General features: G+C 46.3%; 5 protein-coding genes across 5 annotated transcripts in view; 3 read left to right on the forward strand and 2 right to left on the reverse strand.

The window, feature by feature from the left end:
• Window positions 1-392: 392 nt before the first annotated feature.
• C922_02510 (bifunctional dihydrofolate reductase-thymidylate synthase) lies at window positions 393-2,288 on the reverse strand (the record flags this gene model as incomplete). The annotated part of the gene is made up of 1 exon (XM_008818109.1): window positions 393-2,288. The coding sequence occupies one exon, from the start codon at window positions 2,286-2,288 to the stop codon at window positions 393-395; it is 1,896 nt and encodes a 631-aa protein (XP_008816331.1).
• Window positions 2,289-5,366: 3,078 nt separating this feature from the next.
• C922_02511 (hypothetical protein) lies at window positions 5,367-7,261 on the forward strand (the record flags this gene model as incomplete). Its single annotated transcript, XM_008818110.1, has 3 exons — window positions 5,367-6,508; window positions 6,786-6,872; window positions 7,051-7,261. The coding sequence occupies 3 exons, from the start codon at window positions 5,367-5,369 to the stop codon at window positions 7,259-7,261; spliced, it is 1,440 nt and encodes a 479-aa protein (XP_008816332.1).
• A 1,162-nt stretch (window positions 7,262-8,423) lies between these two features.
• Window positions 8,424-9,578, reverse strand: C922_02512 (hypothetical protein; the record flags this gene model as incomplete). Its single annotated transcript, XM_008818111.1, has 2 exons — window positions 8,424-8,725; window positions 8,837-9,578. 2 exons carry the CDS (start codon window positions 9,576-9,578, stop codon window positions 8,424-8,426), a joined length of 1,044 nt encoding a protein of 347 aa, XP_008816333.1.
• Window positions 9,579-11,966: 2,388 nt separating this feature from the next.
• Window positions 11,967-15,434, forward strand: C922_02513 (hypothetical protein; the record flags this gene model as incomplete). Its single annotated transcript, XM_008818112.1, has 1 exon — window positions 11,967-15,434. One exon carries the CDS (start codon window positions 11,967-11,969, stop codon window positions 15,432-15,434), a length of 3,468 nt encoding a protein of 1,155 aa, XP_008816334.1.
• Window positions 15,435-15,460: 26 nt separating this feature from the next.
• The window catches only part of C922_02514 (hypothetical protein), a gene marked incomplete at both ends in the record, with an annotated part of 3,520 nt that continues 514 nt past the window's right edge, over window positions 15,461-18,466 (forward strand). Inside the window, one exon of the mRNA XM_008818113.1 lies at window positions 15,461-18,407. Coding sequence (XP_008816335.1) covers window positions 15,461-18,407 — 2,947 coding nt within the window. The remainder of the gene's footprint in view (window positions 18,408-18,466) is intronic.

Consider the following 18,466-nt stretch of genomic DNA (forward strand, 5'->3'; position numbering starts at 1 on the left):
AACAGATATAGGGATGGATGCCATTTCGGTTTGGGGGAATCGTCCTAAAGCGCCCATTGGTGTGGCGAAAGTTGTCTGGGATTATTTGCCCCAATCGTGTGTTTCGTTTTGCACGGATTGGGCATGATGGTTGGTCCTTGCGATGTACTTACAAGGTGGTCATTTTTTTGGGGGGGTGTAAGATGCGGTAAAAAGGGCCAAATGAAGCGGCGTAATAAGCGCAGGCACAGCGGTGGATGCGCACGGCAAGTGTGCGGCGAGGTTGCCCACAAGCCGCCTGAACAGAGAATAACATTTCGCTAGCTAGGTAGCTAGCTAACTAGTAAATCAGTTTTTTTTTTCTCTCTCTCTCTCCTTATTTTTTCCTTATTTTTTCTCATTTTGGACAAGCATTAGGCAGCCATGTCCATAGGAATTTTATCATGATGCACATAATTCTCTATTGTGAAATCCGAAATGGTAAAATCCTCAATGTTCTTCACTTCCGGGTTTAGCTTAAGCGTTGGGAACGGGTAGGGGATTCTGTTTAGCTGCACTTTTAGACTGTCTATATGATTGTTGTAGACGTGGGCATTGCCCAAAATGTGTATGAACTCTGCAGGTTGGAGATTACACACCTGAGCAATCATGTGTGTGAATATGGAATACGAAGCGATGTTGAAGGGAACCCCAAGACCCAAGTCACAAGACCTTTGATACATAATGCATGATAGTTTCCCATCGAAAACGTAAAATTGACATAAGATATGGCAAGGAGGTAAAGCCATTTGATCCAAATCTTTTACATTCCATGCACATAGGATAATTCTCCTACTTGTTGGTTCATTCTTTATCAAATGGATAACATTTTTTAATTGGTCTACCCCTTTATCTTCGTAATTGTCATACATGTTTGTGTATTCAGCACCGAAATGTCTCCATTGGAAACCATAAATGGGTCCCAAGTCATTCACTTCTCTATGAAATAATTTCCTGTTGTCAAGGAACTCCCTCGTTCCATTTGCTTCCCATATCCTCACGTTTTTGTTTAACAATGTGTTTCCGTTTGTTTCTCCTCGAATGAACCAAAGCAATTCCTCAATTATTCCCCTCAGAAATAATTTCTTCGTTGTTAATAGGGGGAAATACTGACTTAGATCAAATCTCATCATGTAGCCAAATTTACTCATCACTCCCACACCTGTTCTGTCTCCTTGTTTGTTTCCATTCATGATGATGTCGTATATGATGCCTAGGTATTGGTACTCTGGGTGCTGCTTAATCTTCAGGTTGTTGTAAATTTTAAAATCGTGCATGTGTTCCGGGTTTTTCTCTCCCACTTTGTTGTTAAAGCTGAAGTATACGAGATCGTCTTCCTCTGCGTCGGTGTTGTTCTTCTGCCACTGGCACGCGGGGGCGCTCTTTCCCCATTTTTCCTGCCGCGTGGTCGTGACGTTGGGGAGGGTGCAATTCGGTACACTGCAGCTCGGCGCGCCACATTCCACTTTGTCGCAGTTTTCCGAACCGCTGTCCGCTGTGCTCCCATTGGAGGCGGCCCCGTCGACTTCCTCCCCCACTTTGCTGTAAATGAGAAAGTCCAGAGTGCAGCCCTTACAGTTGTACACTTCGCTAACGGATGTCACCCGAAACTGGCTTTCGTCAAACTCGGGGAAGAGAACGTCACACGGGTACGCGTTGTTAATCCTCGTGAAGTATATTTGCTTAATTAAGTTCCTATTTAGACATTCCTTATAAACTTGCGCTCCTCCAATAATGAAGCATTTGTAGTATCTCAGCTTCTTCAGAATCAGCAGTAGGTCCTCTATGCTGTGAATTAAGAAAATCTTCTCCTTCACCTCTTCTTGTCTCAGCGTCTTGGAGAGCACCACGTTGATTCTGTTTGGGAGTGGCTTGTACTGTTTTGGGATGCTCTCCCAGCTGCTTCTCCCCATTACCACAATGTTTTGCAGTTTCGTCGTGTCATCCCCCATTCCTACAGTGTGGCCACTACCGTTGGTGTTGTCTCCCGGCTGTAGAGTATCGTCACTCCCCCCCGAGGCTTCCCTCTGCAGGTACCGCTCCCTCTTCCACTTCAATTGCTCATACTTTGACTCATCCACGTAGGTCGTCACTGAGCTGAAGTACTTCATGTCAACGGAGTTGCATTTCCACGGGAGAGTCCCGTTATTCCCGAGACCCCTAAAGGTCCGCGGGCCGAACGGTTCATTCTTTATCCCTTCACTGGGAGGGGCCACCTTGCAGCATGCGCAGATGGCGTAAATGTCGAATATCTCTGAAAGGTCCTCCATGGGTCTCAGGGGTTAAGAGGTTACTCCTTCGTTATGGGATGGCGTGTGCGCTGGTGCCAAGTTGGGAACACGAGGAATCAACTACCCGGCTGAAAGAATCAATACAAGGCGACGCGATGGTCCCGTTATATGGCTCCACTGGGTGAATGATGGTGAACTACTCTGCTGGGGAGCACGCTGCTCACTCGAAAAGTGGACTCCCTATGGAAAGGTACAAATTTCGCCTTAACAAAAAGGTTCCCGCTTTATTGGGTGGTGGAGCAAGAATCTATTTTACACCACGTAATTTGATAAAACTGCAAAATGGGCTGTGGATGATTTATTTTATTATTATTTTATTTTTATTTTTTTTTTTCATACCACTAGGGGGAGAAAGCCCAGCTCGTTCACCCGTTACTGTCTCTGTTTGTGGTTCCCCTAAATGGGTTTCACTTTGCGGCGACAAAATTGCGCTTCGCGAGCGTAGTGCTTTTACGCCCCGTGCTACTGTCGAAACCACAGGGAGAAAAACTGAGGCGACATTCGAATTGTCGCTCCGCATGCGTCACATTAGTAAAGTTGAATACTGCCAGAGTTGCCCCTTTGTGTGCGTGTTCAAAGGGGAAGTGGGATGGAGTCCGACAGGCCATATGGTCACGTGGGGGGAAGAAGCGGCCCGTTTTAAGGGAGTGGCAAATCCGCCCCAGTGAGCGTTCCCCCTCGGTGAGCGTTTCCCCCCTGTGTGCATATAACTGTGATCATTTTTCTTTTACCGAATCGCTTGGCTGTTCACAAAAATGCTGCAATGCAAGTGGGTCACGAGCTAGCTTCTGAATGGGAAAGACGCAGCAATGTGCCTCTTTAGACAATTGCCATGTGGGGGGGGAGAAGCACAGGGGGGTTATAAAAATGGGCACGCTACATAACTCATCCATTTTTGTGTCCTTATACTTCTTTTTCCGTGCCGAATATTTCCCATTTTTATGCCAATTTATGATGAAAGGTTCTGCTTCTCACCTTTAGTGAGGAAGTTATTTTATTTTATTTTTTTTTTTTGTGCCATAGGGAGGAGCTCTTTCACTCCCCTTCAGGACATGTCAGAAGAACAATGACATGATGGAAAAACATTTGCAGCCAATTTTGTGAACCGTTCCCCACGAATTTCATGACCCAAATTTACAAAAAAAAGAAACCCTCGAGAGGGATACAATTTATTTCGTCACATGGCAAAGGTGACTTTTGGCCCTGCATAAGTTATCAGTTGGCTGGATTTTCTCGCACGGGGAAGAAAAGGAAAAAAAAAAAAAAAAAAAGGAAAAATTTGAGAAAAGAGGGAATACATCACTATAGATGGCTTTCTTGAAAAAGAAGGAATTTCCCACATTTCTCTGTCGCTTCCTCCTTCACTGAATTCCCCTCTACTCGTCGTTGTTGTCACATGTGGTGAAGTCCCAAAATGGACGATTAGGATGTAAACACACGGCCCTTCGCCAGTTTAATCATATTTTGTGTGCATGCGTATTAGCGGAAAAGTCTAAATGAGGACATGTCCAACCAGTGAGAAGTTACTTTTTTTTTTTCTTCTTTCTTTTTTCCCTTGGCCCTTTTCTGTCACTCTCCCCTGCGTAAGGCGCAACTTTGCAAATGGGAAGTTCCCCTCCGGTGATCCTCCCCTTCACGCAAACGCAATTTTTTTTCTCTTCCCATCTTCACATTCTGGAAATAAAAGTGCATGCTGAATTGGGAAGTATATAGAAAAAAAAAAAATCCTTTCGCTGCGCTTTCTCCAATGACCAAATACAGAACACATCACACATGCACGTGGTGTGCTCTTCCCAGACATGCTCGTTCGAACAACTCTGAGGAGGCTCATCTCCGTTCGAAATATGGAGGCTGACTGGGGGCCTTGGCAGAGATGGGGGAGCCTTCCCCAGCGATGTCTGCACGCGATCTGTGGATGCGATTTGTGAGGGACGTAAAAATTGATGCGATCAGGGGCGGCTTCCCTGCTTCGGCCCTGGTGCGGGCTCTCATCTTCTTCTCTGTTCGTTTGGCTGGGGCCGAGGGGCCAAAAAATGGTCAAAGAATGGCGAAAATGCAGCGGCTACATAATGGAGAAATAAAACCACATTAATGCCACAGTGATGTTACAGTGATGCGACAGTGATGCCACATGGACACGGCTACGAAAACCCCACGTTGCGTACCCCTTCCAAAAATAGAGAAAGTCAAGTGAGCCTGAAGCGAAGCCCTTGACTAATCCGTTGACTCCAATTTGTTCCCCCATTTTTACGTCCATTTTTTGCGCCCATTTTTATGCCCCTTTTGAGGCGAACCCTGGGACAAAAGACGCCCATGCGCATGGCCAACTGTTCGATCCCCCCCATAATAAACTCTTTGTGGCTCCACATCCGAACAGACAAGCCGCCCACACGCAAGCGTGACCCCTTTTGCCGCTTGCACATCATTTAACTCTGACCGTTACACGATAAGCTTTGAAATGTAATTGAGGCATGCTTGTAACCTCATTACGTAAAAGATTAATTTCCCTTAAAAGTTTTTTTTTTTTTTTTTCCTTTTTTCAATCTTCCATAATGTACATTCTCCTACTCTCTTAGTTTCACAGGTGTTCCTTTGTGGGGAGCCACCAACGAACGGAGCCCTTGTCGTCAGATATCCAGTTTGTCCAGCTGGCAGACTGTCCCATGGGCATCTCCCTCCGTTTGCATTTAGCCCAGTGCGTGAGAACGCCTATTCCTCAGGGCAGAAGTCTCCCCCCCATGTGGAGTGATTCGCCCTGTGAGGCAATGTGTACACATATGCACATCTCTATTTGTGTGTGTTTGTGACGAGGCGCCCCCTTCGTGGCAGCAGATCTGCCCTTTTTTTTTCTCTCTCTTTTTTTTCGTTCTTTTCCCCATTGAAAGCCCAATGATCGCCCCTACTTTTGCCACCTTTCCGTTACGCGTCCATTTTTGGAGTGTCATTTTTCCAACTCTGTCTGATGTCCCCCTTTTCTTGCCTCCACTTGGCAGTCGAAAATAGCAAGGCGCTGCCACAACAACACGCATTGACCTGATCGCTAGCCTCTGCGAAAGGATGGAGTCTGCGTTCCTTGATGAGTCCTTCCTGAGCGATGAGCTGAACCAGATAATGATTGAGTTCCCCTTAAAGGATCAATTGGACTGTCTGCAGAAGCTGCATTGCTGCTCGATTACTCCTGATGACAGTCCCACTATCAGCGCGGAGATGTTCTGCCCCCCGACTCCCCTCACGGGGGAGCACTTTGCCTTTCTGCTCGAGAGGAGGGCACCTGGTTTAGAAGCTATCGAGAGGAACTCAACTGGTCCAGAGGCTATCGAGGGGAACTCATCCGATGTAGGAGTAGGTGAGTGGTCCTCCCCCACTGAGGAGCTCCACACCGCTAACCCGCCAAGTGAGCATCTCGTTACCGCTGACCCTCCCACTGAAGACCTCCCCATCGCTACCCCACCAAATAAGGATCTCCTTACCGCTAACCTCCCCATCACCAACCCCGATCGAGAGAAGCTAATGAGCGACATCCTCTTCCTGTGCTTCCACAAAAACGGGTGCGAATACGTAATAAAAAAGATGAAGGAAAATGAGGACACCGAGGAGAAGAGGATAATTCAAAAATCGCTCCTACTCGATGCAATGTCCCTATGTCCAGATGTATACGGAAGTTACGTTGCGCAGAGTGTTTTCGACTTAAGTGACGATACATACAAGGAACGATTCACAGATCAATTTCTTGGACAGACAAGATTCCTCTCTCTGCACACGTATGGATGTCGTCTCATCCAAAAGTCACTGGACTCTCTGTGCAATGAATACAAGAGTAAAATATTCTTTCAATTGCAGAACGATCTAATTACCTATATTTGCCATCAGAATGGGAATCACGTCATTCAAAAATGCATTGAGGTGTTACCCTCTGGACATATCGACACCATCATAAGTAACATAGAAGACTATTTGCCGTTCTTAAGTTCACATGCTTATGGATGTCGTATCGTCCAGCGCATATACGAAATTGGAAATACCAATCAGATAAATAGACTAAATGATAAGATCGTTAGGAAGATACACTTAATTAAAAACCGGTATGGTAATTACGTCATTCAGAAATGCTTCGAATACTCAGATGACACAGTCAGGTTTATCATCACAGATGAGATTGTCAGCGATATATACAGATTGTCTTCTCACAAGTATGCCTGGTAAGTTCTGGCCCATCGAATGGGGCACATATTGCTATGCTGGGGGTTGTCACAAAGGGGGAAGGCACGCATGCATGGAAGGGTAACATATTACATCACTTTGGTGTTGTATACAATATGCCGGGGAAATGGACTACCTTATTTTATTCTTTCTGATTTGATTCTTTCTTATTTTATTCTTTCTTATTTTATTCTTTCTTATTTTATTCTTTCTTATTTTATTCTTTCTTATTTTATTCTTCTTTATTTTATTTCGTCTCTCTCCCCCCCCACACAGCAACATTATCGAGAAAATACTCCTCAAGAAGGAGTACAAATATAAGAAAAAAATAATCAAAAAAATTGTGAATGATATTTCGGATGGGTAAGTGACGCACCGTTTTACAGTGGACGGGTGCCTCTGGAGGGGAGAAACAATTTGGGCTTTCCCTTGGGATTCTCCATAAAAAGAAGCGGAAAGAGCGTTGCCTATTGTATATGTTCTCCACCACTCCGTCTTCAAACTTTTACTTCCTCACCACGTGGTCCCCCTTTCCCCCCAGGAACGACAGCATCATCACGATTTGTAAAGACTGCTACGGTAACTTCATGATGCAGAAACTGCTGACCACGTGCAGGCGGAAGGAGAGGACCGTAATTGTCAAGACCATCATAGAGAACGTCGACAAGTTGAAGGACGAGACGTACGGTAAGGCCTTCTACGCACTCTCCCGAAGGGGGGAAGAAGCCTTGATAGAGGAAAAGCACTACTGACGTGATTGCCCCTTATAGACACATTTTTCTTACCTTCACTTTGACATCACCATACCGTCCAATTTGCAGGCAAGTACATCTTGAGAGCGATCAGCAATCTGGAAACGTAGAACCTAATTTACTTCACTATGGTCCTCACAGGATGCCTCCCGCACGCCCCGAAAAGATAGAGGCGGAATTTTTTTCTCTTTTTCTACATATAATGAGCATACAATGCATAGTTGTACCTTCCCCCTGAGGCACGGGTCGAACCGGCGTCTGTTTCTGCGTTTGCCTCTTCATCTGAGTTTGTTTCTTCGTTCGTTTCTTCGTTCGTTTCTGCGTTCCCGTGTTCATCTCAGTTTGCTCCCTCCGCGTCCATTGCGCTTTATTAGAGGTCCACGTTTGATGACAGCGATACATCTGATGAGAGCTTCCTCAACTGTCTATTTCAACCGCGTTCACCTTCCATTCCGACTTCTTTCAATTTTGTGCCCCTTTTTCCCAATGAACACCCCACCGTAATGGTGCCTCCACTAGGACTCGCATCTCGCAAAGGAGCTCTCCCACTTTTTCCTTCGCATTTGCGCGTGTAGCATCCATTCGCCTGGATTTTCCCCGCCTAGCCGTTCCTAACCGATGTGTGAGGAGGGCATTGAAGAAGTCACCACCCTAGCGGTACTTATATTAAAGCAACTTTTCGTTCGTCATTTCAAACGGTTCAGTTAGGTGCAGCACGGGGGAGAGAAAAAGAAAAGAAGAAAAAAAAAAAAAAAAAAAAAAAAAAAAAGAATAATAAATAAAAAATGCAGAAAAAGGTAGATTAACGTAGGTGTACACATGTCCGCGCATGCGCATGTGCATATAGATGCGATTGGTTATTCCTCCCTCCGCAGGAGGAAAAAGTACGTAGGTGGATAGTTATATGCACGTACTCACAGACGCGAGTATGCATGCCGGGTGGCGGTTATCAGAGAAGGCACCCCCAAAAGGCTAGCCCCCGTGGGGCATTCAAAGGAATGATAGGATGGGTGCGAGATCTTCCCCGGGGTCACCTCGGCGCAAATTGATCTGTTTTTTTTTTTCTTCTTTTTTTTTTTTCTCTTCTTTTTTTGAAAGCGTAATGTGCGAAATGAGTAGAGTGGTTAGAATCACTTTAGCTGCGCGGGGCAGAGCGCCAGACTTATTGCACCGATTCGTCACAGGAACCATCCGAAGTGTACTTCTTACACACGCAGGAATAAACGAGGACGTAATTTCTCATATCGTCTATTATATTTTCGTTATCGAATCTGAGCCCACTCATTTTTGACATATCGTCAATAGGGATAAATTCAAAGAGCCTTTTTCCATCAAAGTTTGCGCTATCATAAGAGAAGGGGACGCACATCTGATACGTTTCGGGGCACCCGGTTTCTCTGCAGGAAATGCCTATGTTGGGCATCTGAACCCACTGGAGAGTTTGCTGTAGTAGGTTCTGCTGGTCTGCAAAGAGGAGGTGTACACGCGCGGGGGTGTCACCACACAGAGGGGAAGAACACAGGGTGGAAAAACACAGATTGTAAACACATATGTTGCGCAGGAGCTACTGCTTACCTGGCTGGGACAAAGAGTCCACCTTTTTTATCACTCTATCATTCGCCGCTTCGAAAAAGGTGTACTTATTTGAGCTGGGCTCACTTGTGTTCTTCTCTTCGTCCATGTTATCCCCAAATCGTCTCCACGCGTTGTGTGGTGAAACATCACTGAGGAGTCCTACCCATCGGGAGCGAATTCTGGACATTTTTCCTTCGGGTCGGCGGTCCATTTCGCCTTCCACTTCGTCTTCCATTTCGTCTCCCACTTTGTTTCCCACATTGTCTTCCACTTCTTGTCCCACTTCGTCTCCCACTTTGTTTCCCACATTGTCTTCCACTTCGTCTCCCACTTCGTCTCCCACTTCGTCTCCTACTTTATCTCCCATTTCGTGTCCCACTTTGTTTCCCACATTGTCTTCCAGTTCGTCTCCTACTTTATCTCCCATTTCGTGTCCCACTTTGTTTCCCACATTGTCTTCCACTTCGTCTCCCACTTTATCTCCCACTTGGTCTTCCATGTCGCCCTCACTCTGTGTGTCCGTCTTCTGAACTACGCTGAATTTTCCCACCTCTGTCGGGTCGCTCGCCCCTAGGTGGTGCTGCATGTTGTTGTCACTCGTCTTGTGCCCCCCCTTCCCCTTGTTGAGCACGCGAATGTTGCACTTGGCAACGGGGAAGAAGAACCCCCCTTGGTCATGTCCAACCAAAGTGATAAGCGCCCCGAAGAGGGACAAAAGAAAACCAAACGAATAGCGCACCATGGTTTGTATTGAAGTATTAGGTGTCGTTCGAAAGGGTCTATATCCCTGTGTTTCTTTTTTTTTCGTTTTTTTCTTCTCTGTATGGAGTACCTATTGGAACTGATCGCCTACATGTGTACGATTCTGTTCTGGTAATAATCTCACACCTTTAGGGAAAGGATGCCAAAAAGGTATGCGCGGGGAAAGGGTAAAAAAAAGAGAAAACAAAAAAACGGAAAAAAACGGTTAAGCGTAAGGAAAGGGCGGCACCTACATATGGGGTAGCGCACACACATACATGTAGAAGGGCTGCTCATCACTCAACTTTGTTTCATTCTTACATGCACATTTTGGAAAAATTCGGAGGGGAAATAGTGTCCACTGGGGGACCCAATCTGTGTGCACCTCAAACGTGATCAGAATTTTTTTTTTTTGTTTAATTTCAGTGTATTCCAAATTTTATTCTGAACAGGTCAGGAAAAAAAAAAAAAAAAAAAAAAAAAAGAAAAAAAAAACTCCATACAGCTAGCCAACTTCTCAACTGTAGGACGTGTGTTTGATCTTTATGGGGATCATTTTCTGATCACTTCTTTTTTGGAGCTGTGAAGATGTCTGCTTAGAACGGATAGGCCGTAACGATCCCCCTCTTTGGCAGTTCAACAAATGGGAAATTAAGGGGATACATTCTTCTTATTCTTCCCCCACGGTGAAATCCGTTCTCGGGGGGAAGTGCGACCTCCCCACCAGTTTACACATGTGTGCGGTCAAAGGGATAGGTGAACACAGGCGTAAATGGCTATGCATGTCTATGCCCATGTGTGTATATTCCCATGTGTATATAGGAATATACGTGGATGCGCCTGCGAATAGCACCACAGAAGTTGTGTCGCCTCAGCAGAGGTTCTTAAAAATGAAGCAATCGAATGAACCGACGTGGAGGGACAAAACAATCGTCCTCTTAACTTTACTGTGGTGGTTATTTTTCACAGGAGTAAGCAAAAATGACCAGGTCAACAATGAGAAAAGATAAAAAAAAATAATAAAAATAATAAAAATTCGGCTCAGTGGCACATGCGACAATCTCAAATGAAGCTTTTCAGCAGTGTACCTAGTAAGGATGCCTCCCTCATCAAATATAACTCTCCACTCTTTGTGAACATGTCCCTTGTGGTGATACGAATGAGTAGCTAACTGGGAGAATATGCGGACACATTTCATTGCTTCTCTATGCACACGGAATTGATTATTTTTTTTTTTTTTTCTCTCTTTTTAAGGGTGAAATTGTTACCCCCCAAGTGCAGAAATTACAACTTTCCTTGTTCTCAAAAATGTCATGCCGCTCTGTTTGGAAGCTTCCTCCGATCCAACTGCATTGGTGGTCGTTTCAGTGCGGATGCTCCAATCGTACTCTATCGAGTGGGACAAAAAAAAATCGGTTCTTTAAAAAAGGAGAGATATCGCGTCAGTGGATATCTGATGGTGTAGACTACTGTTGTCATAACACTCAATTTATCAGGAGAGACACTCACATCGTAGAGCCCTTTTTTAATGGCTCCCCACTTGGACACTTTGCCCTTCCAGACGAAGGCACTCTCTTTCTATATGTCCTGTCAGGACTTTCCACTTTTTCGTTCATTTCGCTGGAGTTACAAAAAAAAAAAAAAAAGGAACATCAAGGGGAAGGTTGTCATTATGTACAATGCTGCCGGCAGTCCTTTATCCTAAATGACAGCGTTTCGTAGAGAAAGTCAGATGCGCACGCACGCGGGTATGATTAACCTGCACCCCCATCCCAGGTTTCCTTGAATTGTGCTAATCGGGATGTACTTTTCGGAGGCTCCTTCTGCTTCGCTCTTTATCCCCTTGGCGAGGTGAAGCCATTATTTTATTTTTTTTTCTCCCTTTTTGTTTTCCTTTTTTTTCTGCCTTTTTTTTTCTTTTCGCTTGACCGATCAGGCGTTCCCGCCCATCAGCTGCACAACTGCAGCAAAAAAAAAAAACACACAAAATGAGCCTCCCTTTGGGGATAGTTTACCCATTTGAAACCTTACCCCTTCTTAACACCATACCACTATAATGAAAGAGAGAAAGCGGCAGAATCTGAGGCGATTTTCAAATTCGTTCCTGTACGAAGTGGAGGATTTTTCAGTGCTGTGGTGAGGGGAAGCCCGGCCGTCACACTGTAGGTTCCGTTTTTATGGCCTCGTTCGGACGTGGGGCAGACGTGCTATAGAGGAACGACAAGGAGACATGCAGCCCAGTGTGTCCTTCGCTTTGATTTCCCGCGATATGCGCGCAAAGGGGGAGGGGGTGTACTACATAGGCAGTTAGGAGCAGGTAGTAGTAAGTGGCTGCTTTATCGATAGGCGCAGCCACAGCAGCAGGAGCAGACCGAGCAGTCGCATCATAATGGAGGAGAGACTGAACCTGTACTTCTATCCGCTGCAGAGACTGAAGATCTATGGAGAGCCAAACAACATAGAGGTGGCGCTGAGCCCCCTTAAGCAGACGGAGCGAGGAAAGGAGGAGGGGATAGAATCCCTAAATTGCAGACCCGTGGAAAACCCACACATGATATACGACTCTCTAAATTCAAACATACTGAATGAGATTAAAAATTTTTACGCGAATGATAAGGTGTATCATGTGGTTGCCTCCACTTCGCAATCGAAGCGGGGGAAGGCGAAGGGAAGGGAGTCAGATGATGAAGGAGAGGAGGAGGAGAACGAGGAAGGGGATGGGGAAGATGCCGACGATGGCGAGGAGGACTACCAAGACGACGATTGCTACTACACAGATGGGGAGACAAATCCGGATGAAAATAGCGAGGCTCTTCCGACCCGATCCGATCTGCAGAAGGGCCCATTTGGCGATGAAACCATGTCCAAGAAAAGGGACAACTCGAACAAGAAGCAGGTGCCCCGCCTCCGCTGCGACGGGGCAACCAACCCAAAAGTCAGCGACAGGAAAAGGGCAACACAGAGTTGCATCGATTTCCTGCGCAACTCTCGCAATTATGAAAAAGAAATACGACGAGACCAGACCAGAGTTCGGGCTTCACTAGACGTGGTTAACACTCTGGCCACCTTTTACATCGACAAGAGCATGCAGCTGGATAGCAGGTATGCATACGACCTACGTTTCAACGTTAAGTGCCCCGTTCTGGTGATGCCCGGTGGATTCTACAATAACCAAGTGAAGCTGATGGAGGCTCAAATTGGCGAGTGTATTTACGACGAGGGTGACGGCAGAGGGGGAAGCCACTTACCAGGAGGAGACCCCTTGCCGGGAGGAGGCCCCTTGCCAGGAGGAAGCCGCTTGCCCAGTGATTACCTCCCCGTGAACCTCCAATTTCGCTTCGACAACGAAGTCACCATCGTGCCGACGAACCTCTCCACCGGCAACTACGACGCAAACGAGAGGGGGATCCTTCCCACATACTACAGGTATGCGCAGAAAGTGAAGCTCGCCAAGGAGTATAACAGAAAACGATCATATCGAAATGTGTACAAAATTGAGAACAATCATCTTCTGTACCAACTGGATAGATGCTTCACCGAAGTGAATGAAAAAGAATCCATTGCTGTCAGCAAATATTTGAAGATAAAGGAAATAAAAGCGGACACTAATAATATTAACGAGTCGGTTATCTATGCCAGGAATGACGTCGGGTTGGTTATTTTCCAAGTGCAGTACGCTCCCGGGGAGGCGTTTAACTGGGATGGTGCCCTGTGGACGGGAAATGAAGAAGAAGATCCACGCGAGGAGCGCGATTGGCATGGTTCACGAGGGAAGGGGAGAACTGCACGTAAGTCATTCAGTAGCACTGTAGGTAGAACCCCTGACCAGGCGTTCCCCATTTTGGATTACAAAATAACTATGGCCAAGGACATCCTCCTCTTTGACAGATTGATGCAGATCTGTCCGAGCACGTGGACATACGGGAGGTGCACACTTCTAGGCAATTACAACAGTCTGTATTCCTACGATTTGGAAACGAACTTACTACAAATCGTGGAGTTGAAACGGAGAGGGGGATACTTTAAAAATTACGATACGGCTCTCTGTTTGTGCTATCTCCAAGATGACAACACGCTTCTACTCGGATGTGGCAGCCTCTACATATACGACAAAAGAGAGCAATTTCTGTCCAAGTTTAATACAAACAATAGTGGCGTTAAGAGAGTATCGAAGAAGACGATCGGGCAGAAAGCACGTGATCAGTTGTTGACGGGAATCCCATTAGAAATGAAGACAAATGCCGGAGGAAACATATTTCATGAGGATAAAAATAGATCCCATTTTAATAGAGGCTACACAGCAGTTGCGAAGAACCCAGATTTTTCCTTCATCGTTGCATCTGTGAATACATCCTTTAACGTGATTGAAGTATGGGATCTAAGAAATCAATATGAACCTGTGTTTCTCTTCCCACTAAACATATCAGAATTTACCGAGTCCCATTTTAGACACATCGAATGGATGTCCGTCACCCCCACTGGACACAACCGATATGAGCAGAGGACCACTTACAATTTAGTTACCTTCTCATATTATGAACACTTTGTCTACATAAGGAAGATTCTAATCCGTGATGACTTTACTAGCTATAAAGATTTAGGGATGGAGGCGTACACAAATCGATCTTTCCCCTTTGCGTATAACTACACCTTTAAGGGGGAACCTTCTGGAGGGAGGGATGGCACACAGGTGGAGGGGAGACCCTTTGACAGAGGATCCATTCAGGGGGGAAACCCTCCCAATGGGAGAAGCAGCACTATCATGGGGTATCGTGGAAAAGAAGACGGGGAATCCACTTCACTGCGCTCACATAGCGATGACGCTGAGAAGAATCCTTCTCCAGATGTGGCCCCTCCCCAGGAAGAGCTCCGCGCAAACCACATGCAGATGCGAGAGGACATACCGTTTAATCACATATTTAGTTACAAAACGGTGAAGATGCTTGTGGGGGACTCCCTCCTCGTAGATACAGCCAAGTTCACTCCGATGCAGAAAAACAAAACGGAGCCGATAAGACTCATCTCCGACCATTCGAAATTCAATTCGATTAACACCAAAGTGTATAATTTATTTTTCGGGCTGTATGGAATGAAATTCGTGCAGTTATGTGTCCCAGTTTTGTATTGTAGGAGGCAGCCTGAGGGGGATTCTCTCGGGGGGGGGACTACTCCTCCTACGGGGGTAACTTCTCATGGGGTAGCTCCTCCTGAGGGGGACTCCCTCAACCACTGCGATGGGAACGCCTCACCTAGGGAATATCTCGAGGAGCGCTTCTACTTTGACGGGAAGAACACCAGAACGTGGAAATATTCTGTCAAGAAGAGGGACTCACAGAGAAGGGTATCCCTCGTCAGGAGGCAAGAAATCGTGGGAATCAAATTAGACTATGTCCAATTTATTCTGCACACGAATTCTGGTGGGCAGCTATTCTGCACGCCCGTTAACTTGTGCGTGAAGAATTTGGCTGAAGAGGAGGCTAAGGGGTGGATCCCCATAAATAGGTCCTACGTGGCGAGTACCTACCGCAATGAGGGCCTACCCGGGATGCTCAGCAGGTTCGCCGACCTGGTGCAGAATAGGCGGTGCGGTGAGGAGACGGAGCAACGCGGTGGAGAAACTTCGCCGCCCGCTGAGGCAACAGCGAGTGACGACCGCCCGCAACAGTTAGCAGACTCGTCGCCAAGTCCACACCGAGAAGGAGAAAGACCACACTTCCACAGCGAGGAACAGGACGACGAATTTAATTTTCTCAATTTAGACAATTTTGAAGGGATCATGTCAAATGGGGTTGACCGCACAGAAAAGGATACACATACCCTTGAGGTAAAAAAAAAAAAAAAAAAACTGAATGGGTGAGCGGTGACTGGATGGATGGCGAACGGATGGAGAAATTTATCCCCCCCGTGTCCAATGCTGAAGCTGCACAACCCCCTGACTTCCTCCACCTGAATAAGGACAACTACGAAATGCTAAAACACACACCGTCTCAGTTTTGCAATGTAACGTATGAGTTCTTGACTTACCTATTTAAGCTAATCTGTCGAGACAAAATCCTTGTCGTGCAGAATAATACGAATGCCATAAAAATAGGTACCCTCAAAAAAGGGTTCCAATTAAGTAGAACGCTTGCCTTAAAAATTAAGGGGTGCCTTGAGAGGGAGCTATCCTCGCGTGCCTCGCCATCCGCTATCGCTGCGGAGAAATTGTCCGACCATGTCTATGAAAAAACGGGCGAAACAAAGGGTTTATCCGAGGCTAGGCATCATTCCTACTGCCGCTCCTTCAGGGCGTCCCTTCCCACCCCAGATGAGACTGCCACACAGGGTCCACATAGTAGTACATTCCCCGCCTTACACCCCGCTCCTGCTAACTGCAACAAGGAAGAAGCACCCAATGCTGGGGGGAAAATGACCACTGAGGATGCTTATTCGAAGGAAGGGGAAGAAGAAGAGGATTTCCCTGAATGGGCAAGGGGAAAAAGGGAGAAAAACCTTACGCAGGGTATCGCTCATGATATGACACAAGATATGGCACAGGATATCAGACAGGGTATCACACACGACACCGCTCAGGATATCACATACGACACCGCGCAATCCATCCCGAAGAGTGTCATACAAAGGGGCACCCCTCGCAGCGGCACCAGTGGAAAGCCCCCCAAGCGCGCGCCAGAACTGTCCGATTTGATCATCGAGCGGATGCAGGAGTGGACACGAGGAGGAAAGCCCCAGAGGGGAAAAGACACCACTAGGGGTAGAACCAGGAAGAAGGGAGAAAAAAAAAAAAAAAAAAAAAAAGCAACTGTCTCCCAGTGCCGTAACAGTGAGACTCTCTGCTCGAAGCACAACCTTTATGAGCTGTTTGCAAAATATAATGTAAGGGACCAATTTAAGCATGACGTCATTCAGACGAATCTTGTTCCCAATTGCAGTTACGTTAATGTGAATTACCTGAATAGAACATTCTTTAGGGAAACGAAATATGCCTTCTGCACTTTTCATTTTAATAAATTTTTTTATGTGCAAACGGTAGCCGATCTGAAGTTGTCTGCATATGGACTGACCGACCAGATGAGGAATCAATTTGTGCAGGACAGCTGTCCCTACGTGACGTACTCTACAAATTTGCAGCCCAGTCGGATACTCAAGGGGGGGCCCCCTACCGGCGGCCGCAGAGGCGAAGTCACCGTAGAAGGCAACGGAGAACACAGAAGAGAACCCAGCGGGGAACTCACCGCAGAACACAGCCGCGGTGATGTGCGCGAATTGTCTAACCACAATGAGAAACTCTTTTACGAACAGAGCGCCTTTAATTTCCCCGCATTGCTGCTAAACCTGCTGGGCGAGAAAGAAAGCGCCGCAACGGCTGAGAGGGGAAGCATCACACACGGGCGGGGGGAAGCAAAAGCAAAATGTCAAGGCAGCAAACGTAGTGACAACGTAGAAGAACAGGAAGGACTCCCCATTGAAGTGAACCCGAATGATGCCCAATTCGGTCAGATCACCAACTTTCTGTCTCCCAATGAGGCTTACCCATTTGACGCGCTGGGAGAATCAGACAACCACGTAGAGGGAGATAACGACTATCAACAGAGCCAGCCGCACAGCAGTGGAAGCAATGTGAATCCCTTTGGTAATTTTGTGCAGAATGGGGGGGAAGAAGAAATTGGCGACTTGTACAAGCCACCCCGAGAAGCTCCACCGCAGGTGGGAGCAGCAGAATGGGGGGGATCCTCCAAACGGGGAGAAGCCGCTAAACGAAGATACCCCCTGTCAGTCCTAACAAACGCGCACAAGATGAAGGAGCTGCTCTTCCTGTACAACCAGGGAGGAGTGCAGCACATACTGGAAGCAATGAAAAGGGCAAAGTTGGGAAGAAAAAAAAAAAAAAAAAAAAAAAAAATGAAAAAAAATGAAAATCGGTTAAAGAAACTCTGCGAGGATATCACCAAAGAGCTGAACAAATGTGTGTCCGTAAAAAACTTCCTCTTTTACGACGCACCCATCTGTTTCTGCCTCTATGGAAATGACCCGAATAATAAAAGGCAATACAACACCTACATTAATTCATATACGTTCCTTTTTGACGTGGTACGTTTCTTCGGCAACAATGCTGCCGTTGGGAATGAAATTGGCCGACTTTACCTGCGTGGACGTATCCCCTCTATGTGCGAAAAGGAAAGTGCTGAAATGGCAGCCCATTCCTTAACTGAAGAAGTCGATCAGAATGGACAAAATTTACGCAAAGAACAATCTTCCCCCCAAGTTGGTGAAACAGGAGACGGGGAACCCTTCTGGGAGGACGACCCCTTCGTGCGACTGAGACGTGCCAGTCGTATTAACCGCCTGGGCAGAAGGGACGGACTCCCCAATTACGATTACCTGTTGCAGAGATTCAAAAGGAGTAGACTACTCCTCATGAGCAAAGACATCACGTACCAAACGTTCCAACACATGCTGCAGAATGAGTACTACATTCCCGTGCCGAAATATATGAAGAACGACATAAAAATGGAGGAACATAACTTCCATTGCACTCCAGTCAGCTGCTTTAAAAATCATGTCATTGGATTTTACAACAAAAAATTATCCGATGTGTATAATTCCATCGACTTTCACGATTTAAAAAATTTCGACATGCACCGGTATGTGTACCACGAATATTTTAACCTTTTGGGTATTCAGACAGACACCACTGGAAGTCCCAGTCTGAATAAGTACATAGATCATGGAAAGGGGAAGTATAGCAATTCCCCTACTTTGGGTGGTTTTAAGGGCGGATACAAAATGGATTGCGCTCTGTTAAACAAGCTATATAAGTTGTGGCCTAGTGAGTCCCACAGCTGCCAATCCAGGGGGGATTATTTGGTAAGTTGTTATCACGACGTT

This window comes from Plasmodium inui (genome assembly GCF_000524495.1).
Source record: "Plasmodium inui San Antonio 1 unplaced genomic scaffold supercont1.9, whole genome shotgun sequence".
Classification (NCBI taxonomy): Eukaryota; Apicomplexa; class Aconoidasida; order Haemosporida; family Plasmodiidae; genus Plasmodium; species Plasmodium inui.